The 27,203-nt window shown below is 43.3% G+C and overlaps 1 protein-coding gene across 2 annotated transcripts in view; it reads left to right on the top strand.

The window, feature by feature from the left end:
* The window catches only part of LOC6582225 (bifunctional heparan sulfate N-deacetylase/N-sulfotransferase), a 53,921-nt gene that overhangs the window by 23,221 nt on the left and 3,497 nt on the right, over positions 1 to 27,203 (top strand). For both annotated transcript variants that reach the window (XM_015162345.3, XM_002007893.4), the window contains exons 2-4: positions 4,656 to 5,889; positions 12,844 to 13,053; positions 24,862 to 26,746. In XM_015162345.3, coding sequence (XP_015017831.1) covers positions 5,219 to 5,889; positions 12,844 to 13,053; positions 24,862 to 26,746 — 2,766 coding nt within the window. In that variant the 5' untranslated portion in view covers positions 4,656 to 5,218. The remainder of the gene's footprint in view (positions 1 to 4,655; positions 5,890 to 12,843; positions 13,054 to 24,861; positions 26,747 to 27,203) is intronic.

The raw sequence follows: 27,203 nt of genomic DNA, 5'->3' as shown, positions 1-27,203 counted from the left end.
TGAAACTCTATTAATCGAGACAATTGCTGTCAGTCCCATTGATTTATGACGACATAAAACCTGTGAGACACAAACACACGCAATAGGCATTAGCCAGCATAGCCAGGGGAATTAGAAGCTAGGCCGGGCAGTTGCTGGCGTTAAAGTGTGAAAACTCATTAAATGCACACAAATTGTTTATAGACCCGACGTGGGGAGCTGCTGCAACGCCAACGCACAACGCACAACAGCAACATCAATAGCAAGAGGGGAAACATACAGATTCCATAGAAATTCCCTCTCTAATTCGAACTCGAGCTCGAATGCTCAAGCAGCATTCATCATTCAAATGGGCAGACAGCAGTCCAGACAAATGTCTGGCCAATGAGTCAGTAGTCGCGGGCTGGGAGTGAAGTGGAGCTAGGCCCTGCTCAGTGGGTTAAGTTAGATGTTTTGTGCAAGTCATGCGTGGGTGGGGTGGGGGGTTGGAAAACTCACTCAAATTCAGGCGTTGCATTCAATTTACTACAGACAATTGATTGTTTTCCCTTTTGTATATCTTTTTTTTTTTTTTTTTTTTTTGGTTTTGTTTTTTTACTCCATTTTTTGTTGTTGCCGTAAGCAACAAAATCAACACAAATTGAAAACGATTATCAATATGTCTGCGCTGTCAGCTGGCTGGCATATATACATAGACATATGAATAAGTATGTGTGTGTGTGTGGGTATTTGTGCATGTGTGCGTGCTGGGTTGGGCACTTGAAGCCGCGAACGCGCGAAAAGCTAACAAAAAACGCAAAAGGGCCAGACAAACAAACAGCACAAAACAAAGCAGTCAACAACAACAACAACAACAACAAAAGCAATTGTTGACTGATAAATGGGCAGCCAAAAACAGCAAAGTTGAAAAAATAAAAAAAAAACGAAATAAAAATAGAAAAAAAAGCTGAGGGTGGCCACAGCATGGGCCAACGGGGGCGTGTAGGTTACTAGGCATCTCTCTGGGGCACACTTCGATGTTGTTATTGCAGCAATTGTTGTCTTTACACTTCTTTCCACATGGAGCATAATCGATTTCTCCAAAGGCTTTGCTATACACACTTCATTTTTTATGTAGGTCATTAAGATGGCGATATGAAGCAGATATATAGATTTATGTTGCATAAAATAAATAATAATAATGATAAAAAGAAATAAAAATTTATTTCACCTAAACCTTGACAGCTATAGCTATAAAAAGATTAAATCTTTCTTGGGGCAGCAGCTTAATTAATCTAGATATACATATAGATAAATAAAACTGTATAAGCACTTAATTATTTCACATTATTTAAGTTACTCTAACTTTCCATTTGGATAGAGTATTTGCTGCTGCAGCATCTTGTAGTTAATGTTTTCCACTTAATTTTAGCGCTACAACTTCGGCTCCAGCTCCAGCTGCTGCGTTGTGTTTGTTGTTGTTGCACGCACGCCCCAATGCAATTTAGAGAAATGTTGAGGGTGTTCCGTTGTCGGGCAGGCATGTGGCACAGTAGCAGTAGTAGTCGTAGGTGCTCGTGAAGTCTGCCGTAAACGATGCCCCAGCAGAGCTCAACAATGTAAACAAAATGTATCGTAAAATAAATAGTTTTCAAAACCATTAAAAGAAACGGGTACGGCGTGGGGGCGTAGGGGGGGTAGTCGGTGTCAGTGGAAAGTGGGATGCGAGCAGGAACAAAAGCAGGCCAAGAACAACAACCGACAGAAAGAAACAAAAGCAAATGAAATTTTTGGAAGCCGTGAAGCTGTGATGAGAGTCTTTGGTCTTTAGAACCAGGCGCGAAGTTTGTGGCATTAAGTTTTCAACATGCTCAGCAAATTGTTTAATGGCCGTGCGCAGCCCTTTTGCTGCTGGCCCCCATGGGGGCACCTACATACGTAGGAACACGAGCACGAAATGCCAGAAATGAATTCAGATTCAAGAATTTTTGTTTTTGTCTGTGCAAGCAAATTGAAAACTGGCAAACTGAAATAACTCGACATGAAACTTAAGAGACATGTGTTATTAGCCAGAAAATGGATGAGCAAAGAGTGAGCCAGAGGGCAATAGAGACAGAGACAGAGAGAGAGGGTGAGAGAGTGAGATAGAGAGCTGCCTGGCAGTCCGTAAATATTTGATGTAAATTGAAAAGTGCATGCCACATACATTAGTTTGCTGGCAACCTTGTGGCAGATGGGCATGTATAAATAAATTCATGTACAGAAACATAAATGTATAACATTTATATAAGATATATATAGATAAGCGACACAAATAGACGGCGATGTACGACAAGCAAATCAGCAGCAACAAACAAGCAAATAAAACAGACGAGCAAACGAACAAACGAACAACGAATGTTGCAAAAGTTTAGTTAAAGTGCGCCCAGCCTGGGGGGGTCACGTGGTCACAGTTGAGAAGGAAATTAAACAAGTTTGCCTAACGAAGAAAGCAAAGTTTTTGCGCGCCTTAAAGTATGCAGCAAACAAACAGCAGACGCGGGAACAAAACAACAACAACAACAATAAAAATCTAAAAGAAACCAACAACAACTTTTGTCTAAGCGACATTGCAAGCAGTAGCAGGAGTCGCAGAAGTCGCAGGAGCAGCAGCAGCTCAAGGAGGCAAGGCATTGTTATGCCCCACAGCTGAAGCACGTTGCGGTGCCGTCTGTCTCGCTCTGTCGCTCTCTCCCCCTCTCTCTCTCTCTCTCTCTCTCTGTCCAGGCGAAAGTTTTTGAATCAATTTAAGTTCTGACATTTTAATGATAAATTTGTAACAGAGGCAAAAAACAAGGCCAAGAATGCGCCCAGACTTCGCAGTTGTTATTGCTGTTGCTATTGCAGTTGTTGTTGTTGGCCTGTCTAACAGCTTTCAGTTACAATTTTGCCTGTTTTCTTTCTAACTGCGGCTGCTTACATTGTATTCTGTTGCGGCTAAGTTGCCAAGAAGAAAAATGCTCTTTGTGAATTATTGCAAGGCTATTCGTGAAGTGGTTTCTGATGCCAGCTGCTGTTGCAAAACTTTCACCCACATAAGTGAAATGGATGGCAACAGAAATCATCTACATTTCACTCTAGACCCTGTGCAGTTTCCAAGTACTAAATGAATTATAGATATACTCTATATATATTTGCAATGATAGTAAACAAATAGCAGGATTTTACTAGAATTAAGTAAGAGCAAAAGAACCAAATACCTTGTCAAGCTACAGTTTCTTTCCCTAGGCTAGCGCCACATTTCCCTTCACTGTTTGCAGAGACAACGACAACGACAACGACAACGACAACGACAACGAGCGCTTGGCAAATATTGTTGATCTTCTAAAACCTCATTATTGACTCATTTGGTTGGGGCCATAAAGCGCCGGAAAGTATGTTGTCATTATTTGGTTGGCAACCACAGCCATTTGCAATTAAAGTAAGCCGCATATGCAGTTAATGGCTAAGTCTACACACATACACATACTCACACACACGCACACAGATGTAAACATGGATATATACACGCCCCAAAATTTCAGAATGTGTGTCTATATAGACTGTTGCGGCTTCGCTTTATTTGCACGTTTATCAGCATTTTGTTTACATTACATTTCGAGACGCCAACGAAATGAATTGACAACTGTCAACAACTAAATAGATAGCATAGACTGACTGCTGTGTATTGCCATTTGGGCGGGCTAAGACTTGTGGATAACGGTGCGTGTAATCAATTAATTTTCGTAGAGAACTAATGCGGAAATTTATGCAGGCAGAGCTCACAATTGTTGGCTATTGAATACTCTTATTAAGTCTCGTTAGGATTCTTGTGAGAGATGAAGTAATGGTAATGCATGCTATATATAATAAATTCATTATATTTATATATACCCCTTCTCTCTCTCACTCTTCTCCCATAAGGTCGAGAATAACTACTGAGTATTTTATTCTTTACGCTCTGTTCGCAAAATCAATCGAATATATAGCCTTCGGTTCTTTTCGTTTTTGATTTCTGTTGAGAGCTTCGAGTTGACCTATTCGGGTTACGCTCTTTGCACGAACATCGTTTAGGGAGCAATACGATTGACGATCGCCCAGTGAGACGTAGTGTAAGTGAGCAAAGAGGGAGCTCAAGAGCCAATGCAAACCATCCTCACATACACACTCTCAATTCATCGACAACGCTCGCATATACACCAATACATATACAAGCGCTCGGTGAAGATCTAGAGCGGAAAACGTTTTCGGCCGATCGTGAACGAACTCGTTGAAAAACCGACACAATTGTTCGATCTCTGAATTTTTTCTCAGAGTATCAGTAAAAGACAATATTTGCACACATCGATAAACGGTCAATTCTTATTTGTAAGAGGAAGTAACAACCTCCTATAATTCGCTTATATCAATATATCTCTCTGTCTCCACTCTCACCAATTTACCTTTACAGTGATTGCATATGTATGTGTATATATATAATGCTCATATGGAAAATAGATAACTTCTGTTCTGTCAAGTTCTCTCAAGCTAAGTTTACCGTAGCTTTCGATAAGTCGAGTCCAAAGCAAACAACTTGAAATAGTTGCAGTGCCCTCATAGCATACAAAACTAGCTTTATTTGTTTACTATTTATACGAAATAATTATTTATTTAATGTGGTTTCCATTTAACTTTTACAGATAAGACGACCCAGTCAATGCCTGATAGTGCAGCCACTGAAAGTGGGTCTCACATATGACTGATAATGGCAGTCAACGCTGCCAGCAGCAACAACAACGGCAACAGCAGCAGCAACAACAACGGCAACAACAACATCAAACACAAGAGAAAGCTCAGCAGCCACAATGGCAAAACAAAATGAATATTTAAAAATTTGGAAACATATCAAATGGCGAATTGAAAAGTGAAAATTTCAAGACAAAATCAAGAGAACATTTCCAGAATTTTATAAGTAATTCGAAAAGCCAGCGACTTAACAGTAAAATTAAACGAAATTAGCGAAAGTGCCATAGATAAAAAATAAAGAAAAGAAAACGCGAGTGTTAACAAATCGAGTTTATATAGAAACATAGTTATAGAACGTATTATCCCGCTTACGAATTACACATATCCCAAAAGCAACGCTGCCAATTAGAGAGCAATCTATACATATATATCTTAGATATATATAATAGAGACAGATAGAGAGAGAGAGGAGAGACAACTTGTAGTCAACACCACCGAGCGGAAGTCCAACAACAATATGACAATATCAGCAGCAGCAGCACGAACAGCAACACCAACAACAACTAGAGCAACAACTGCAACAACAAACACGACAAGCAACATTGCAAATCGCCTGCCTGGCAAATCGCTGAAATATGAAAAACTCATTAAACAGCCGCAAATGCAGTCGGGCACGACAAGCGTGACCGGCACACAAACGGATGTGGATGCGGATGGGGATGCGGATACGGATGCGGACGCGGACGCATTCGTCGATTGCGGCCATCTTAATAAGCATTTCGGCAATGGCCATGCCACGCCATCTGACCTCTACCAGCACCCCAGCCACGAGCACATCACAGATCGAAGCATGCTCCTGCCGCCAGAGCCAACGGCTAACGGGTTTCTGCCCGGCAGCGGCATTGTCACGTACAAGGCCAAAACGAATGGCTTCAGCTATGACTTTAACTCTACCTCATCAACGAGCATTGGCAGTGTGAATGGTGGTGGTGGCGCTGTTGGTAGTGGTGGTGGTGGTGCTGGTGGTGCTAGCTCCGCCATTTCAAGTTCGCTTTGCCATTGTTGTAATTTAATTGCACGCCGTTGCAACCGCATCAACGTGCGACGCTGCATCCTGGCCCTGTTTGGCATCACCGCGGTCAGCATTTTATACTACACGCACTACGTGGGCACCGACATGTTCGACGGGTGAGTAGCCACAGCTAGAGAACTAGAACGAACTATCTTGGATGAGAGCTGTGGCTCTGAATGAAATTTCATGATTGTATTTTATTTTAGCAGAGGGAATTCTTTTCAATGTAGTTGATTAACAGGTGCTCGCTCTCCCTCTCTCTACCTCTCTCTGTGTGGAGAGTGGAGCATTTCAAGTTCATTGTATTTCTGTTTATTTTCAGTTCATTCCATTCATTGCCGCATTGTTGCAGTGGCACAATGAGGCACAGAGAAAGAGCAAAACAAATCCAAGAATTATTCATGCAAATATTGTTTGCGAATGCAATGCTGAAACAAAGGTGCTTTAAAATGCATCTTAAGCCTGCTCTAATATATATATTTCATTTGTATTGTTCCAATTTTGCTTGCCAACAAATAAGGGATAGTACAAAAAGAAGAAGAAGCAGAGCAAAGTGACTGCTATTCCAATTAAGATAGCCGTAGCAATTCTAGATTTTGTTGTTACAGTTGCAGAAATATCTCTGGGCTTCTCATTTTTGTTAAGCTCAACAATTTCGACTAGCTCGATTGCAAGTGAGTTATATTTATGTTATGATGGCAATAAAGAAAAGATTTTCATAGTTTATTTTCTTTTATTTCCATCAATGTTTGTTCAGACACCCAATATTTCAAGCAGCTGAAATTGTTTACATTCAGCTTAGACTTATTCAAATCGCCTCTGTTTGCCAGCGAGTGTCAACAATTTGTAGTATTAGCTGGGTCAATCACGAACAATCTGACTGCAGCCCTCTCGGCGCTTCTCACACCGCTCAGTTGCTTATTTGTCGAGTGGAGCTTTCAAAGTGTTTCACGTGTGTTTTTGTGCTTTGGCTAGATAAAAGTTCTTAAGGTTTTCAGCTACCCTTGCGTGTTTTATTCTCAGCACTGTTAAAACTTTTAACTAGTTGTTTTTTCCCCATTTTGTTGTTTCGTAGAATCATCAACAATTTTTATGTGACTTGTTTTCAAAGTTTGACCCCACCCAACCACTTCACACTCGACATGCGACTTGAACTTACACCTTTGGTTAACTCAGTACGCGTAGAACTTACTTAAAGTTCAAGCCATTTGCCGTCACGTATTTACTTGGGGATGTTGTAAGAAAATACTCGTATTTCCCATAAATTTAAAATGGTGAGGACTGTGGGAAAAAGGCAGCGCTTCGTTTGTTTATTTTCTCGCACTGGATTTCGCTTTTCTTTGTGGCCTGGCACTTATTTTGTATTTTAATTTGTGGAAATTTTTCGCACAGCTGGGCGTGGGCGTCGGCGTCGGCGTGGTGGTGGGCGTGGCAGTTCGCCGTTAGCTACTTTAGCGCGCAATTATGGTTAACAAACATTTTATGGCTAGAGGAAAGAATGGCAGCCCCGCAGCTCTTGACTAACAGCAAAGTGCAACACGCCTGCAGTTGCACAACAAACAACGGACAAAGTTTTGATTACTTTCATCAGTAGCAGGAGTAGCAGTAGCAGTAGCAGCTACTGCAGGTGCATCCAAGTCCTTGGCTTGGTTTTTACTAAAATATTTTTGCATTGCTAACTCTGCGTTGCTTGATTCACAAACTTATTTATTTCGCCCAAAGCCAAAAGTTGATTATTAAATATTTACTTGGCTAGTGCACTTTAAATTTAATTTACGATCTTAACTGTGGCAAAGTTCATTAGTCATTCAGGCGTATGTGTGAGTGAGAGAGAGAGAGAGAGACGACCGACCTGAGCAACAGCTGCACAAAGACTGTGGCAATTAGAGCGAGAGGCTTAAGGCTGAAAGGATTGCCTGAGCTTGTGCTACTTGTGCATCAAATCTGGTAAATTTTAATAAATTCAAATGCTTTTGAGTCTCTGTGTGTGTGTGTGTGCGTGCGTGAGTGTGCCTTGTGCGTATATCCTGTATGTCCTGTTTCGTGTCCATGTCCATGTGCATGTCCATGCGTCCGTTACGTGCAAAAAGCGGAAACATGCGATGTGGCAGCCGCTGCCAATGCTCCCCCGTTTGCCACCCACCTGTCCCGCTGTGTGGTTGGCCCCGGCGACAGGCAGCCGCCAGTTACTGATGTGCGTGTTTGTTTATGCTGTCTGTCATTATTTGCGCACACACATAAGCACACACAGACACACATGCACACTCATGTATTTGCATGTACAGCAAGTACATTGTTTTTGTTGCTGTTGCAGCTGTCGCTGTAGGTGCAAAATGCATTTTGCCAAAATGCAAACCTACGTGATTTGCATGCAGTCATAACACCAACACGCACACACACACACACACACACATACACACACAGTTGCCTGACATGCTGCAATAATTGATTTGTAATGCTAAACATGCAAATCACACGACAAAAATGTCAAAATCGTTACGATTTATCCCACTTGCAATAGATGAAATGTCAGCAGAGCTGCAATTTTGTATAGAAATTCCCAATTTTACATGCATGAAAGGCAGAAGATATGTCATAGATCAAGAAATGTCATTCAATGCGCATATAAAAAGAATTTTAAATTTAAGCTTTATGGAAATTGCAAAATAAAACTTGAAAAATAATTGAAATTGAACTATAAATTCTTTTGAAATGATTATTTATGGCGATTTGCTTATAGTAAAAGTTATTTTTGGCTCGCCTTTGGAAAACTTTGCCAACAATTTATGGCCCATTCCGGGCAAGCTGTTTTTCATAGAAATTTCTTTAATATATATTGGCAAACACATTTCCTTTTGTTTTGTCGCCTGTTCGCTGTTGGGCATTTAATCAGATGGCTTGGTTATATATAAAGTTTAATGCATTATTTGCTTTGCGTGTTAAGTGCGATAAATACAATTTGATGTTCGAGCCTGGCAGCGTGTAAATGAAGCTTCAAGGGGGCGTGTCACAGAGCTTTAAACATTAACTAACTGCAACACTAAATGCGCGTCTGCCTCCTGATAATAAACACATAAATCAAACACTGCCAGTTTGGTGAGTTGTGCAAATATTTAACACGACAGCAGTGCGTATGTGTGTGTGTGTACAACATGACGTATACGTCATGGAAATCACATTGCGTGCATTAATTGACTAAACATTTAAATTGAAAATGCGATTATAAATGACAATTGCCGCAGAGCGCTTGTATATGTGTGTGTGTGGGTGTGTTTGTTTCTCTGTTTTTGTGTACTGAAAAAGTAATTACATATGCCAGGTGCAGTCACTAGCAACAACAACAACAGCAGCAGCTACAGCAACTGCACCCATTAGCCATTGCTTGCGGATGACTTTCATTAAACCAGAGTCGAAGTGCTGCTTCAGTGGTTCAGCCGCGTGTCAACTGTCGGCGAAATGCAATAAATAATTACGTTTATTTGCCTTAAATGCAATTGCTGCCAACAAACAAACAAACAAACAGAGGCAGGTCGCCATGGCGTTCGCTGTGTCCTTTTGCTTTAGCCGTTTTTGCATATCCGTGCCTGGCCGACGCCATTTTTGTCCAGAGCCCAGAGACGCTTACAGTTCATTTGGCCAACTGTGCGCTGCCAGCGAACCACCGCACTACCGCACCACCGTACCACCGTACCACCGAGCCAACGAGCCAACCAACTTGCCAACGGCCGCTGCTGGCATTTTCCCACTCATTTCCTGCTGCAATCGAATTGAACTTGGCTTGCTTGATTTATTTAATTAACTTTTTTCACTTTTTCGTTCACTGGCGAATGCCAATAAAATTGGCAGTGTCTGCACCGCAAATGCTCGCTCATTGTTGTTGTTGTTGGCTCGTTTGGCTGCTTTTTCAATTGCTCGCACTATGCCGGCTTTTCTTTCTGATTTCCATTGTGTTTAAGTGGCTGCAGTTTTTCTTTTATCCAACAGAGCGAAGAGAGAGAGAGGGAGGGGACAATGTAAAAAAGAGTGAGAGCTTACCATATTGAAGTGAAATTTATGCGATTGAGCAGTGCCTTACTATATTATTGGCATTCATCTTATTCCACATTTAAATGGCAAAAGTACATGGTACATAATATCCATTTTTGATTTCACTCGGCCATCTATATAAATATATATATATATGTACATATATCTGAAAAATTAGTAAGCATATTTCAAATAATCTCTTGACATCATCCCTTGCTCAGCATCATTTGTTATCCAGCTGGAAGCGTAACGCTTATTGAAACGTCGCCTCTCTTTGCGCTTCTCAATTTATACAAATGTCCGCTTTGTCTTTTGGCATTCCTTTTGCTCCTTGTATATTTTAGTAATTTTTTTCTCATACTACAGATGTGGGCGTGGAGGTGTGGAGGAGCGTGCGCTGTGATAGCTTTGGCGCACACATCCATATCCTTGCGCTAGTTTCCCCCTTTTTATTATGCCACGTTATCCCAGCTGCATTACGTATGCGCTCTGTTGGCCGCGTCGCACTTTGCGGCTGCTGCATTTGCTACTTTGCAAATTTATTACAAATTTTTACATACGATTTATTGTTTGAGCGTGCCGCCCTTTCGCGCTGGAATGCAATGGAGATGGCTGCTGGCTGCTGGGCGGTTTTCTATTATGCCCGAGGCGTGGCTATGGCTTTGGCTGTGGCCTTTAAGCTGCCCACATAAAAAATGTTGCTGAATTGTGGCTCCCCATGGGATGTGTGTGTGTGTGTGTGGGTGAGTTTATATGCTCAAGCAATTCAATAAAAGCTGCCCGCCTTGTGTCTTCGAATTGACTAATAAGCTTTGGCCACGCTGATTGCTGCCGCGTGTTAATGCTGCAGCTCGATGGCGACTACGTTGACAGTGCAACATTTGCAGTGCTGCCAAGTTTGTTGCACGCCCGCATAAATAACACGTTGCAAATGCATCAACTGACTTTTTGTTGCCTAATTTATGCAACACAAAAGACGAAACTTGCTCCACATTCAGCAACCACCAAACTCTGCCCCTCCTCCTCCTGCTGCTGCTGTTACTGCTGCACACGGCCAAAACATTGAAACGGAAACGGAAATTTTGCGCTGTGCACAAATAAATCAGCGAACAGCGTCTGAAAACAGGCCAGGTTGAGCTGACTCTGTTTTGGCCGCTTTGCCTCGCTGGCTGGCTGGCTGGCTGGCTGGCTGGATGAATGGCTCGCCTGCTGGCATGCCACGCAAATGTTGCACGAAATGCAAACAAGGCAGTGCAACAAGAATTTCTTCAACAACATCATCATCATCATAGTCGTCGTCGTCATCGTCATGCACCAAAGAGCCCACAGCCAAAAGGCGCTTAAAAAGGAAAAGCTTCAGTTTAAATATAAATATTTTTTCCGTTCCACTTGCTCGTTGCATATGGATTGCGCTGCTATAGTTAAATTGAATCGAATAAATGAAATACGATATCTGCAGTTAAGTAGATATATATTATATTCAGCCGAGCTTTAAATGCAAGCTTTCACTCATAACGAGCTTAAACTGCACATTGAAACAGGTCCAGCAGAAATGCAAAAACTTTAGACTTTGAAGCAGCTGAAAGCTCATTACGCCAGTTATTAGCAGCTTAAATGTAGTAAATGCAGTTAGAGCCATTCAGCTAAACATTTGTAATGCTGCCAAACAGTTTAAGCTATTCAACTATTTATCTAGCATTTGATTTCGTCCAAAATGATGAAGTACACAAGGTTCATGCAAGCACAAAAGACACTTTACATGCTCAATGGTAAACTTTATTATATCAGATATTTTATAAAGTCAAATTCTCCCTGGGGCAGTTGCCAAATGTTATGCTTGATTTATAGTTTCGCAAATGTATCTGATGTTGCTGCTCAATTGCGCTAGGTAAGATTACAGGGTATTTGAAAAGAAAACTTTCTCGCACTCTGACATTTTTGGGGGCGGCTCTAAAAATATACATATACATATACATTTGTGTGTGTGTGTGTGTGTGTGTGTTTGAGCGTGTGTATTTGCTATCTAAATATTTTGTTTTGCCAGAGCCAAAGTTTTGTCTAGCTCGGCAGTTGAGGTCCTGCATTGGGGCCAGACTGCTTGTTGGCCGGTTCGTTTTGTCCTTCCACATGCTAAAAGTATTTACATTTTTCATTGCTCCAACTGGAAGGCAGGCACGCCTCTTCTGGCCGTAAAAGGATGCTTGGCCAAAAGCCTTTGCATGCCATTTGGGGCTTGGCCTAATAGGGTTTTTTTCCCTCCTTTTTTGTTAATTTTTGGGGATTTTGCACGAAATGGACTCAAAGACTTCTAACACATGTTGCCGCTTTGACTAAGCGGAGTCCGTTGCAAAATTGTTGCAGCCAGCTCGCCGGATATGTGAAAATTGCATAAGACTCCCATATAACAAAATGCTTTGCCAAATGGATTACAAATGTGTGTGAAGGAGAGAGAAGAGTAGAAGCAAAGTTGTAGCAGTTCAAAGGTGCAGCCCGAGTTGGAGTCCGAGTTCGAGTTAGTTAGGAAGTTTTGTTGTCACACAAAACTCTAACCGAATTGCTAAGGTTGCCAATGAATCATTAAAGCCGAGCACAGAGAGAGCAAGCAGCAGGCTGTTTGCTTGCCTTTGAAGACAACTCAGCTGGTTAATGAGCTCCATTGGGAGCGGTGGTGGAGCTGCGGTGGGGAACAATGCAAGTGAGGATATACTTATACACATACCCGACAGTGGGAAGAGCAAGACGAAGGATTCTTTTGGCTTGTTGTATTGGCAGCAGCAGCTGCTATTGTTTCTTTGTCGCAGTTTGCATATTGCGCATACGTAACGTTGTCGCGGCTGCAGGAAACTTGCGGCACACATTATGTGTGCAACCAATTTCTTGTGCTTTTGCGGCTGTTTGCTTCGTGCTTTCGTTTTTCTTTGAGAAAACTTCTTTGTGTGTGCATCAAGCGAATGCATAAATACATATATAACATATACATACATATACATTAATAACTTGAACAATGTTCTCTCCCTCTCTCTCTCTCTCTCTCTCTGTTGCAGTCTCATCCAGCGCGATACACATCCGGCGCCCATTATCAACTGCCGCATGATTAACTCGGCGGGCAAGCACATACGTGACGCCTCGCCGGCGCCCGATCATCGTTCGGAGGCACGTCTGCGCATCGATCCCAAGGTGCTGGTGTTTGTGGAGACAACGTACTCGGGCCTGGGTCGTGACATTGCCGAGCTCTTGGTGTACAATCGGATCAAGTAAGTGCCGTCAAAGAGGAACCATAGACAATTAGCTCCAGCAAATTTGCATAATTGCAAAAGGCAACGATGCAATTATTACGCCAAAAGTAACTGCAAACGGAAGTGGCAGCGTAACCGACACCAGAAATGAATTGTGAATTGCTCAGCTCGAGTGCCAAGTGGCAGGAGGCAGGACACAGGAGACGGTAGGCAGGATGCCAGCGAGCTGTGCAGCCCAAGCTGGCATCTATCTCAGCTGCCTGCAGCTCTAGTGGCTGGCACATCTTTCGTTCTTTTGGCTATTGTCAATGTTGACCCAATTTGGGCAGCTGGCCATAAAAAGGCAGGTTATGAAATTAATGCCTCAGCCCCCTCTCGACAACTGCCTCTGGCCACGCCCTGCTGCTGGAGTGGTGGAGCAAGCAAAGCGTTCGAGTTTAATTGGCAACTTATGCTTTTGTGGTCGAGTGGGCTACGCCTGCAGCTTCCCAGTCAAGCGGAAGCCACGAGCGTCATGTCTGTCTCTCTGCTTTTCTCTTTCTCTCTCCCTCTCTATCACTCTTTCTCTTTCTGTTCCACATCCCCAGCTCTGCACCTGTGCCATGTCGCATCGCTTAGTCAGCACTTTGAATGCCACATACTCTTGCCGAAGCGACTCACTTGCATTTCTTGGGGCTCCAGTTCAGCTCAGCTCAGTTGAGCTCAGCTCGACTCTCATTATATTTCTCTATTACTAAAACATTTTGCATTGTGCAATCTGTTTTTGGCAGCAGCTGGAGTAAGGCAAAGCTTTAACTATTTTGTAATCCCATTGTTCGGAGCATGTAAGCTTCGCTTTTTACTATTATTCCAATTACGGCCGGACGAGTGCCTCCCTCCGGCTCCTGCTACAGCTTCGGCTGCTGCTGTTGTTGTTGCTCTTGGCTGACAGGCAGCAAAAGTAATTCTTTAGTCGAGGCATGCTTTGTGTATCCTGCTGGCCGCAATGACCGCAGGTTGCAACCTCCTGCGAAACCGCAATTATAAAACCAGCTGGATAGCTGGATAGCTGAATGACTGGATGGCCGCATGGAAAGTCTGTGTGTGTGGAGTGGGGCTGCCATGACGTGGCCATAGCAACTTTTCAATAACATTTTATTTCATTTTAATTTTATTTTCTTTTCTTATTTTCCTTTCGCTGTTTTTTTTTTTTTTTTTTTTTGCCTCCATTTTCATTTTCACACTTTCCACTTGAACATGGGCAAATTAAGGGCATGTGTGCAAATTGCGGTTATAGGGCACTAGAGAAGCTAAAAGCTGGCACGCTGACCTCAGTGTGAGGGCGGAAAAGTCACAAGTCAAAAGGCTAAAAAATATTTCAATTTTCTGCTGGCTTTTGTTGATATGCCTCGCCACCTCTCTCCCTTTCTCTGTCTCTCTCTCTCTCTCTCTCTCTCTTACTCTATCTCACTCACTCTGATTTGCCTTGGCTTGCTTTGTGTTATATAATTAAATTTTCGTCGTTATGCCAAACTAGCTTCAAGAATGCCTCTGCTGCTGTCAGGCAAAGTGCTTCAACTCTAATGAGATTTCAAGTACAAATAGCAAGAGTCAAGCCAAAGCTCATACAGTCACTCGCAGCGTCGCTGCCCTCGCCTCGCCCCTTCGGCCCTCTCCTGCCTCCTTCTTCGCGCACTGTCGCTCGGTCTGTCAGCTATTGTCTACGCGCTGCAGCCGAATATGCAACAACGATTCTGGCTGCTTCAAAAGCTAACCAGTGTGTGCTTATATGTGTTTCGTTTCTCTTTGAGTGTGTGTGTATGTACGCGTGTGTATATGTAGCTTGTTGTGCGCTTATCAATGACTTCATTAGAGCTCTTGACATCAGGCAGCCCAGCCCAGCACTCGCCTGGGTTTGCCTGGAAAACTTTGCCAAAGCAAGCAACAAATTTCATTAACATTACCATCTCATTACAGTTGATGAGTACTATATGTGTGGGCGTATATCTATCCATCTGTGTGTGTGAGGGAGTGTGTCTGTGTGTGCTAGTTTCAAGTGCCAGCAGCATCATATGTATGACGAAGCCCAGCAACAATGCGGCCGTATAAATTTCTTGCCACGCGCATTCGTGTCCAGGCAACTGCATCGCCATATTTTATGCGCGCCTGCAGCAGAGTCTATATGTGTGCATGTGTGTGAGTGTGTTGCAGGTGCTGCGCTGCACTGCATCTACTTAATTATCAATTATTTATGTGCGCGCGAGCAAATTGCGCCCAAGTTGCCACTCAATTAGCCATGAAAAATTCACTCGCTGACTTTGTAGTGTATGTGTGTGTGTGTGTATGTGACGCACACTGTCACACACACACACACACACACACACACTGACTAGCTCTCTCACATATTAAGAGCTGACTGCCTCCTGTCCGGTTAATTGCTGCAACTTTTGGCCCATGCCACAGACATTCGCCTATGTCATACTCGACTGCCTGACGCTTTGTGCGCCTCTCTCTCTCTCTATCTCTCAGCCTCTTCCTCTCTCTCTCTCTCTCCTTCGCGGCCTTTGCCAACTGTTCCAATTAGCTGTAGCCAAAAACCTGACGTTGGCCCAATTGATTGATTGCCAAGTCTTGCCTGGCTGCCTGCCTGCTTGCCTGTGCTCCTCTCTCTTCTCGCCTCTCGCCTCTCTCCTTTCTTCTCTCTTTGCTGCTCCCCAATTTTGTGCTTGAGCAGCGCAGACAAATGGCATCGCCCCGCAGTCGAATGGCTGCCAGCCCCAAAAAGTATGCAAAACTTTTGGAAAGTTTTAACGCCCGTAAGGCCGGCCCATCCAATTGGGTTTACGCATCGGCCTTTAAGTGGCCCAACAGAATTAACACGCCAAGCTGCCTGGCTGCTTCTGGCCTCTAATGCGCCGTGAAATTCTAATGGAATTTCCAAGGTAATTACACCAGCTAAAAAAGAAGTGAATGGCCGCATAGAGAAAAAGGGCGGCATCGTTGTGCGTTTATTAAATTGCCATTTGCCACGCCCACATTGGCATGCCGCACGCTGGCTCAGCATTATTCCGGGTAATAGCTACTTAACCTTATTTTCAATTTTTGATTTGGCTTTGTGCACGCTGCTAATAAAATCAGTCACTGAGCCGGCGTAACAGCTGGAGCCAAGTCAGCCGGCAGCAGCAGGAACAGCAGCAGGAGTAGAATCAGGAGCAGGAGCAGGAGTTCTAGCAGAGCCAAGTTAGCACACGGAAGTCATCAGCAGCCTTGTTATCATAGGGCTGCCATGCAAACCAAAAACCCACCCACTCGCCCACCCTCATGCGCTCATATGTGTGCTCCCGTATAAAATAGCGTGCTTTGTGGCCCTCCAAAAGGACCTGCACACATCCTACCCAGCCCAGGCCAGCCCCATGGTTGGCTTCGTTTGGCGCTGATTGCGCCACTGGGAGCCCCGAACTTTACAAAACGCGAAATGCCAAATGGCGCAGCAGCAGCAGCAGCAGCAGAGGCAGGGGCAGCCGCAGGAGCGGCGGGAGCAGCAGCCAACCAAGAACAACGACAAAAGCAACAAGAGCCGCCGCTTCGCTGACGTCAATTTACAGACACATGGCAAACGCCATAAACAGCCACCACAATTGGAAGCTTGCCATGGTGGCAACAACAACAACAACAACAGCAGCAGCAGCAGCAGCAGCAGCAGCAGCAGCAGCAGCAGCTACAACAAGCAAAGCGAAGCGAAGCTAACCACCTCTGCCCGTCTCTCAACTACCGTCCCACTCCATCTGGCTGGCAGCTGCCACAGGTCCTTGGCTCGTCATAATCACACCCTTTTGCGCCAATGTTTACTTTAATAATGTCGCGGAAAGTTTTTATTTTCAATTTTTCACAAGTCAATGGAGTTAACCTGCCACATTTTATGGCACAGTGGCGCAAATCGGCCAACCGCATGAACACACAAATTGCTGTTGGCCTGCTGTCTAGCAGTCTAGCAGCTCATGCATGCATAAACATGCTCAATTTCCATAAACACAATTGTGACACTTTCTATGCACACATATGAGTATGTGCCCCACTGTGGCACAGCCTGGCAGCCTGGCAACGACAATGTAGCAGCAGGTCGACCCTCTAGTAAATATGACTATACAATGTAGTCCATGTCCACAAGAGTGTGTGTGTGCTGTTGTGTGTGCTACGTATAAATAAAAAATATTTTGCTCTAGTGTTCGGTACGTGGCTGCTGTCGCAGCTATTCTCAGATTGCAGCCTCATCCTTGTTGCCTTCTCCTGCTCCTCCTGCGTTGGCTGTGACAAGTTGGCTTGGCTGACTTTTGTGCGTTGTTGCCAACGTCGACGTCGTCGCAGCCGCCGCCGCTTGTTGTTATTTTTCAACAAATTGGTTATTTTATTGAATTACTCAAGCAGCAGGACGCCTACCGCCTACCGCCTACCGCCTACCGCCTACCTAGCCTCAGTCCCTCCACCCGCCAGCACATCGAAACTGTGCCTCTTAGCCCTTGCTGCCGCTCCATGTGATTATATTGGCCTAAGCATGTGGCGCTGAGGGAGACGCAAAGTCGCGAAGTCGCGAACCTCGGGATGCCACAATGTCAGGACGTTGCCTTTGCGTGTCCTGGCCGAACTGCACGACTGCCTGACTAGCTGGCTTGGTTGGGGCTTTTTTTCTTTTCTTACCCATTTTCTTTTCTTTTCTTATATTTTTTTTCTGCCGTTCACTTAAGTAGTTTCGCCGCGTATAATAAATTTTCTAGTTTAAACTCATTTATTGCCCACGACTCGCTGGGCTGAGCTGAGCTGGTCTGAGCTGAGCTGAGTTGAGCTGTGGAGCTCTCGCTTGCCTCCACGCTTCGGCTGTGTCGCGTGAAGGCGTCGAGGCGTCGCCCCAGCCAACCATTGGCCCTATAATGGCCATTTGTTGTATAATTTTCACATTGTTTAGTGTCCTGGGCAAGAGTAACTGTAGCCCAGCCCGTGGGGATGGCTTTTATTTATGATATATAGATTGGCCGTAAAGTTGGCTAAGCAACTTCAGCTGGAAATGACTCCCAGCACGTAGCCATATAGCTGGCTTAATAATAAGTGGCAACTTCTTTGCCATGTTAATGGCCAAAAATGGCTTAATTCGGGCTACGAGCCATGCCTGCAAATTGAGCCAGAAAAGGTGCAAATGCCCTCCCACCGCCGGCTAATAAGCAACATTTTAGCCATTGATATTCGAAGTGCTGTTTCAGTTATTTATATGCCAGCAGCAGGCGGCGGGCAGCACAAATATGTTAATCTACTCATTTAGTACTCCTGCTCCTAGTGCTGCCACTTCTGCAGTTCGTAAACATTACCTAATTACTACAACTAATTACAATTGACGCGCATTTTAATGCACAGCTGAAATGTTCTAATTAGAATTTTGGCAGTACAAGCTTACAATAGATTAAACACGGCCTAATGGAAATGGGCTAATGGGAAAGGGCTGAGAACATTAAATGCAATCATCGAATTTATTAACAGGCAATTAAATGGGGCTGCGATTAGACCTACTTTGTTTTATTATAATATTATTTAATGTTTACTATTTGTTAAATATTTTTATTTAATTTATATTATTTTTTATCAAAGCTCAAATATATTTGTCGAATTTTTCTTGATGTCTGCAAATAAGTCCCTTTTACATATACTCTGAGAAAAAACTCAGAGAGCAACCGATAGCGTCGGTGCTTCAACGAGCTCGCTCTCGATCGGTCGAAAACCTTTTCCGCTCTAGATCTTCCCTGAGCGCTTGTATATGTATTGGTATATATACGAGCGTTGTCCATGAATTGAGTGTGTGCATGTGAGAATCGTGTGCATTGCTTACTTGAGCTCCCTCTTTGCTCACTCACACTACGTCTCATTGGGCGATCGTCAATCGTATTGCTGCCTAAACGATGTTCGTGAAAAGAGCGTAACACGAATAGGTCAACTCGCAGATCTCAACAGAAATAAAAAGCGAAAAGAACCGAAGGCTCTTGCTCAGAGGGCGACTGAGTGTCGGTCGAGCGTCAATGATGAGAAAATTGATAGATACTATATGTGTCAGCTATGTTTATTATTCATTATTCATTATTCACTATAAAATAAATATTACTTTTTAATTATTTATCGTTTTATTGCATATTATCTATTGTTTTTTATCTGCAATTTATTATTATTATTTATTAATATTCATTATTTATTCGCAATTCTCATATTTATCATAGAAGTGAGTAATTGAGCTGCCTGTCTGAATGTTTATTGAATAAAGTTACGATACGCTAATCCAAGGCTTAACACTGATAGCCTGACGACAGTTAATATATAATAAATAATATACATGTATATGTGTTATGCGAGTTTAATATTTAACAACTATAGCCATCGATATATAGAACAAAAGTTCATAAAACTTCATATTTGAACAGTTTATTGACTAAATGAATCAATGAACAATGTTGTATAAAATATGAAATGTATTGATTTCAATTGCTTTTCAGCTATTTGCATACGCAATGAACAATAAAACAAGCAACGTTATGGTCGAGCTTAACCGACTGCATAATATGCACTGCAATTGAATTTGTTGTTTTAAAGCTAGTTTTTAGGCATATTTATAAATAATTCATATTCTGTTTGTACAAAAGCATAAATTTCATATTGAAAACGCCTGACAGTCAGTTAGACAAAATCAATATACGGCTTTCGTTTCGCAACCGACTATAAAAAGTAACCGAACTATAGTCTCACTGTTATATATCAAATATATTGATTTCCCTCACAGTGCCCCAGGCGTTAGGCCTACACTCTCGCTTGCACAAACACACACACACAGACACACACACATAGCATTCATCGAGGTTAAACTGGCGCCTCAAAATGTGGTTAGTTATTTGCAACACGTGTTGCCTGGCACAGTGGCACAGTGTGCTGTCAATTAGAAAAGTTGCCTTAAATATGCCCATAGCAGAGGCAAAAATTTCGCCACCTAATTGCGACATTTCTCGCAGCTAATCATGCTGAACTTTTTGGCCAATAACAAAGTTTCATCTGCTGCTTCTTCTTCTGATGTTGCCACATTTGTTGCCAAGCAGCGTGCACCTGTTTACGCCACAAAGATCAAGGATATCAGCGAAGGGCGATGCTCGACGACATTGTATCAGCCAAACTAAATATTGTGGATTTTTCGATTAGCGCGAAACGTTCTCTATCTCAAGCCCTGCAGCTTAATTTCCTGACGCAAATATCAACACGACGGCAAGCCAAAGAAGATGCCAAACAAGCTGAAGCCTGGCCCCAAAGCGCTCTAATGAAATTACAAGCTGAAAAGAGATGTAAAGACAGAGGAAGGCGGGCAGGGAGCGATAGGGATTGAAATAGGTGTAGGGCGAGCGAGAGTGGGAGGTGGTTGGCTGGCTGGCTGGTTGGCTTAGTTGTGGTTGTGTGCGGGACACTCGGCTGACTAGAAAGTGTAAGCCAAAGTGGCAGTGGAAAGTCAAGTAAAACTAAGCTCATTTAATGCGCTGCATAAGCGAGCGAACGAGCGACTAGACGCCGCAGCAGGGCAAGCGACAGTCAAGCACCTACAACGGGAAATAACTGCAGCAGCAGCAGCAACAACAACTGCGACAACAACAGCAGCAACTGCGACAAGCAACTACAGCGCACAACAAACAAGCAGCTCATGACGGCATTTGCAGTTTTACGTGCATCCTGAGGATAATTTAACGCCTCGTACAAATGCAAACAAATGAGCGTAAGCTGCACACACACACACACACACACACAGACAGCCAGACAGCACACAGCACTCACACACATATGAGCTTAAAAAAAAAAACAACATTTATTTACTTGCAAGTAATACCCGTTAATGGGTTTTTAAAACAAATCCGCTGCGGGCCTGTAAATGAAACGCGTCGCTACCCAGGCGTCAGCCTTACCCTGCCCGAGCAGCGAGCACTCAGCTGCGTTTATCTCGTCTGGCAATTAAATTTCAAATATTAACACAAGCTTGTATAAGTGCAAAGGCAACAAAACACTCGGCAAAAAACAGAAAAAAAAGAACCGAAAGAAAATAGAGTGAGGGAGAAAGAGAGAGAGAGAGAGTGAAAGTGAAAGTGAAAGTAAGTGGGCGATAGAATGGCATGTGCCATTACATAGTTAATTAAACAAACATTTTGCGCTGATAAAACGTTTTAATTAATGCGAGTCGTGCGAGGCAAACGAGAAGCCGTTTAAAGTGCCAACACCGTCAAAGTATGCTATGAAAATGTTTTAAATACACTTCCATTCGCTCTTGGGCCGCGTTGACATTGTCATGGAGTTGGCAGCATTTCAGTGGCAGTTGCAGTTAATCGAGTTTACGTTATCAAGCATTATGCCACACTTAAGCAAGCTTTGCGATTTGCAAGTCATTTATCTTTCTAGACCCTGCCTAGACAGCTGCTGCCTGTTCACTTAACAACGAGCAGTACAAATTTGCAACAGGCTTTTTCTTCCTCTTTTCAAAGCAATTAATCTTCAATGTTTGTCAAGCCTTTCTCCAATTGACTCGAGCCGGAGCTACTTGTTAATTTGCTCTTAAATTAAAAGTCCTGTATTTGAGTTTGGGAAATTTCTTGATTGATTTGACTTTTGGATGTTTAACTTCTTGAGAAAATTTTGTAATTGTCGGTTTTCACTTACTTTTTTGCAAGTACAGCTCCAAATGCTTAATTATTTTTTTTTTTTTAGAATTATTTGTGTGAATTTATTATAAAATTCGTGTTTGTTAAGCTTTATTTATTTATTTATAAATACAAACAAATTTAAAAATTAATTTCAATTATTGATATAATTTTATATAAAATATAATATATATTATAAGTAAAATATTATTAGTCAAATTTTAAACAACAAAAGCCAACACAAAACAATCCTTTAAAGTAATTCGTTTATATATTTAGTTTATTTATTAATTTTATTTATTTATAAATTCAAACTCAATTTTTTAGATCTTTTACGTTTTTCACTTAAAATATGCCCTATAATTTAATGTCAAATTTTAAACGATAACAGTAAAATTTATTAAGTTTTCAAATGCTTTTCCCTTTTGAATTTTTCAACTAAGCCGCAACGCTCTAAGTGAAGCTCTTTATACTCGACTATAGTATTTAACCTTTTATGCATGCCATTTCCCTACGACAAGAGCTGGAGCTTAAATGAAAAATAGACTGACAATTTTGATTGCAATATAAATCGGGTCAGCTCTAGTGTGTTTCCCATTGGGACTATCTGAACCTTGACTCGCTTCAGTTAACATTTCATTATTTCTCTGTGGGGCCCGGCTTCGACTGCTCAGCGTGCGATTTTTCAATATCCCGTTGGACAAACGCCCATTTGGAATGGTGTCCGGCGGGCTCTGTGTGTGTGTGTGGACAGAAGGACGACAGAGGGACGTAGTTCGAGGTTTACCCTTCTACCCATGTGACACAGATGGTCTCGTGTTGACGCGACATAAAATATGCAATGCATGCAGTATGTCAGCGCGGCTCGCATTTTTCATTCAGCCATAGCCCGCAAACCCCTGTGCAGGGTCCTTTTTTTGGGATGTTTGTGTGTGTGTGTGTGTGTGTGGGCCAAAAGTCATGCCCTTTCTTATATATGCTGCTTTTTTGTGGCTGTATTTTTCGCCTGGTCTACCCCCATTTTACTTTTTTCCCGTGTTGTCAAACCCATTGCATGAAAAAACTATCAATAATGCGCCACGCCCACAGCGCCCACAATGGCATATACATATAGATGAGCATAAAATGTTTTGCCTTATGACTTTTTATGCAGCTCGTGCCACCTGCAAATATTTTAATATGCTTCGCCGAATGCTCGCTGGGCAACGAAAAAACCGAATACGCTTTTTCCTTTTTTTTTTTTCGAAAGGGGTTTTTTACCAATAAAAAAAAACAGGAAAGTTTACCATGTGGGTGCCTCCTCCAAACCAACCGACATTTGATGTTTTTCCGTTTCACTGGGATTTTACGTGGCTTCGCTCACATTTCACACAAAGTAGCCAAGTTTTATAAGCTGTTCAGTTTTTGGCGGTTTTCGGTTGGTGTTATTATTGTTTAGCTTTAAAGCCCCAACTAAATGGCCCCGACATGAAGCCTGTGGCATATGTGCAAATGTGCTTTATAGCTGCTGCAACAGCAACACATACATATGTGCTCAGGTAAGCAGATATCATGGCCGCACGGCGGCGTACTATGCATACAGCTATTCAATCAATTGGAATTTCCATTTCACTGAAAATATTTGAATATTTACGCACAATACGAGCGGGGTTGCCTGGGGCTCGCATCGAGGGTTTGAATTGAGATTTGGGATTGGTTTTAAATTGTGGCTTTCAGTTTGAGGGGATGTTTGCGGGTCAACAGCATGAACCAGACCTGGTGGTTTTAGCCCGTTTGCTAGTGACAGAGTGAGAAACAGACAGACAGATAGCCAGAGAGAGAGAGAGAGAGAGAGAGAGAGAGAGAGAGAGAGAGAGAGAGAGAGAGAGGGAGAGAGAGAGACGAGGAACGGGCGTACACTTTCAACTACAGGTGGATAAATAATATTGCAAATTGATTTTATTTATATGTTTTTGCAGAGTATTTGCCCAAAATGTGCAATGCAATTATTGTTGAGGTTTTTTCCATTCAATGCAAATATGCAAATGAATTAAAGCAAGTGGGCATAGTGAAAAAGCTATAATGATGGACGTGCAGTTAGCCTGGCTTAAACGTGCTCGATGACAGCAAAAGATATGCGAGCGCGTTAAATAGAAGGCTTAAATATTGCGCTGCATGAGCATATAGATATGCGTAAATTCTCGGATTTTTATGTACAATAGGTTAACATAATAGCAAATAGAATGAAGGCATAAAATATAATATATTATAAATAAAATATAAACTGTTAAAGTAAAATTATAAACAAATATTAAATATGAAATTAAAAATATAAAATAAAAAAAAAATAAATTATTAAAATATAATATATAAATTATAAAATATAAAATATAAAATACAAAAATTTTAAATATAAAATATAATATATAAAATATAAAACATAAAATATAAAACAACAAAAAAATGTAATAAAAATTATATAAGACATATCATATTATATTATATTTTATTAGTTTAAATTATATCATATCATCCAACTTCTCAATATCCTCATTATTCTCCACTTCAATATACCCACACTATGACAACAACAGGGTATGCGCATGTTTTGTGTGCGAGTAAAATATTTATGAATATTAATAAGCGAATCCCAGCATGCAATGCAAATTTGACTAAAGTGTTTAATCAAATATTAAGTTTAAAATATTTATTAAAATTTCAAGCATAGCCCGCTCGAATCAATTTCATTCTCGTGTACATATTTCTGTGCATGTTGTTAATAGTTTATGGAGTGTAAAGCATTTGATTGCCAGAGTGTTGTAGCAAAGAGCTTCTGACAGCTGATGTCACATGCAACGCTGTGTGAAGCCAAGTATACTATAGCGCCTTCTCACTCACTCCTGCTCTGTCACTCTCTCTCTCTTTCGGTGCCCCATCGTGTCTCTATGTGCATGTCAAGGTTGACATGAAGTCTGGCACCCTCTTTTTGCGCCCCTGGTTCTGACAGCTTCTGAGGGGATTCTGCTGCAAGCTCGAGCAGTTTCAGTTTCCATTTCTTTCTACGATTGTCATGTTAGTCGGGGGTGTTATAATACGTGCGGCGAGCATCTCAAATATTTAACTGTCTGCTGCGTTATCTCACAGTCTCCTTGTCTTTATTCTCTTCTTGCAGATATAAAATCGAGGTGGCCGGCAAGAGTCTGCCGGTGCTGACGAATCTGGACAAGGGCCGCTATGGCGTGATTGTGTTTGAGAATCTGGACAAGTATCTCAACATGGACAAGTGGAATCGCGAGCTGCTGGACAAGTATTGCCGCGAATACTCTGTGGGCATTGTGGGCTTCGTCAGTCCCAGCGAGGAGACGCTGGTCGGTGCCCAGCTGCGCGACTTTCCGCTCTTTGTGCACACGAACCTGCGGCTGCGAGACGCCAGCCTGAATCCCAGCTCCTCCGTGTTGCGTCTCACGCGTGCTGGGGAAACGGCCTGGGGTGCCCTGCCAGGCGACGATTGGGCGGTGTTCCAGCACAATCACAGCACCTACGAGCCGGTGGAGTGGGCGCAGCGCAACACCCAGGAGTATCCAGCGGACAGTGTGGGTCAGGTGCAGCTGCCGCTGACCACGGTGCTGCAGGATCGCGGCCAATTGGATGGCATACAGCGCGTGCTCTTTGGGAGCAGTCTGCGATTCTGGCTGCATCGATTGGTGTTCCTCGACGCACTTAGCTACCTCAGTCATGGCCAGCTGAGTCTCAGCTTGGAGCGCATGATCCTGGTGGACATCGATGACATCTTTGTGGGCGAGAAGGGCACTCGGCTGCGGCCGGACGATGTGCGCGCTCTGATTGCCACGCAGAGGATCATTGGCGGCATGGTGCCCGGCTTCCGTTTCAATTTGGGCTTCTCCGGCAAGTACTACCATCACGGCACCCGGGAGGAGAATCTGGGCGACGACTTCCTGCTGCAGAATGTGCAGGAGTTCAACTGGTTCTCGCACATGTGGAAGCACCAGCAACCGCATCTCTACGACAACCTCACCCTGCTCATGGCCGAGATGCAGCTGAACTTTGCGTTCGCCAAGGAGCACAATATTCCCACGAATTCCGGTTACTCCATATCGCCGCATCATTCGGGTGTCTATCCGGCGCACGAGCTGCTCTACATGGCCTGGAAGCAGGTGTGGAACGTGAAGGTCACCTCCACCGAGGAGTATCCGCATTTGCGGCCGGCTCGCCTGCGCCGTGGCTTCATCCACCGGAATATAATGGTGCTGCCGCGGCAGACGTGCGGCCTGTTCACCCACACCATGTACATAGATAGGTATCCGGGTGGGCGGGATAAGCTGGACGAGTCCATACAGGGCGGCGAGCTGTTCCAGACCATCGTCTACAATCCCATCAACATATTCATGACGCACATGTCCAACTATGGCTCCGATCGCCTGGCGCTCTACACATTCCAATCGGTCATCAAGTTCCTGCAGTGCTGGACCAATCTGAAGCTGGCCTCGGCACCGCCCATTCAGCTGGCTGAGATGTACTTCCGCCTGCATCCCGAGGAGGTGGATCCCGTGTGGGGCAATCCCTGCGACGATGCGCGCCACAAGAAGATCTGGTCGAAAACCAAGAGCTGCGACTCCCTGCCCAAATTCCTGGTCATTGGGCCGCAGAAGACGGGCACCACCGCCCTCTACACATTCCTCTCGATGCACGGCAGCGTGGCCAGCAACATACCCAGCCCGGACACCTTCGAGGAGGTGCAGTTCTTCAATGGCAACAACTACTACCGCGGCCTTGACTGGTACATGGACTTCTTTCCCTCGGAAACGCTGCCCAACACCAGCTCCCCCATGCCCACCGCCGTGGGCACGCCGCGCTACATGTTCGAGAAGAGCGCCACCTACTTCGACGGCGAGGCGGTGCCTAAGCGGGCGCACGCTCTCCTGCCCCATGCCAAGATCGTGACCATCCTCATATCGCCAGCGAAGCGCGCCTACTCCTGGTATCAGCATCAGCGCGCTCACGGCGATGTCATAGCGAACAACTACAGTTTCTATCAGGTGAGTGCTTCAGAGTATATAACATCTGGTGAGAGGGAGAGAGAGAGAGAGTGAATGTGTGAATGCTTGAGGGATGCGTATGAATACCTAAACTGTATACGTATATGCCTATAGATCTTATTGGTTAGCATTTGCAGCTGAGCTTTATAAGATCTCTCTTCTCACTCTCTCTATATGTCTATCTCACTCTGTTTCTCTCTCACTTTTTATTTCTCTCTCTGTCTCTCATTCTCACTCGATCTGTCGCATGTCAGTTTGTCTGCCTCCCTCTATGTTTCTTCCTACCTCTCTCATCTTCTGCTTCTCACTCTCTCTCTATCTTTATCTCTCTCTCTCTCTCAGTTTCAACATAAATCAGCTTAACATATATATCCAAGTTAATTTAGCATTTACTACGATTCCAAACAAACCCTGAAACAAACTTGAAAAGGTTCCTTAGATATCAACAAAGTCTGAA

The sequence above is a fragment of the Drosophila mojavensis genome, unplaced genomic scaffold (genome assembly GCF_018153725.1).
Source record: "Drosophila mojavensis isolate 15081-1352.22 unplaced genomic scaffold, ASM1815372v1 contig_74, whole genome shotgun sequence".
NCBI lineage: Eukaryota > Metazoa > Arthropoda > Insecta > Diptera > Drosophilidae > Drosophila > Drosophila mojavensis.
This window is presented reverse-complemented; position numbering and strand designations above follow the sequence as displayed.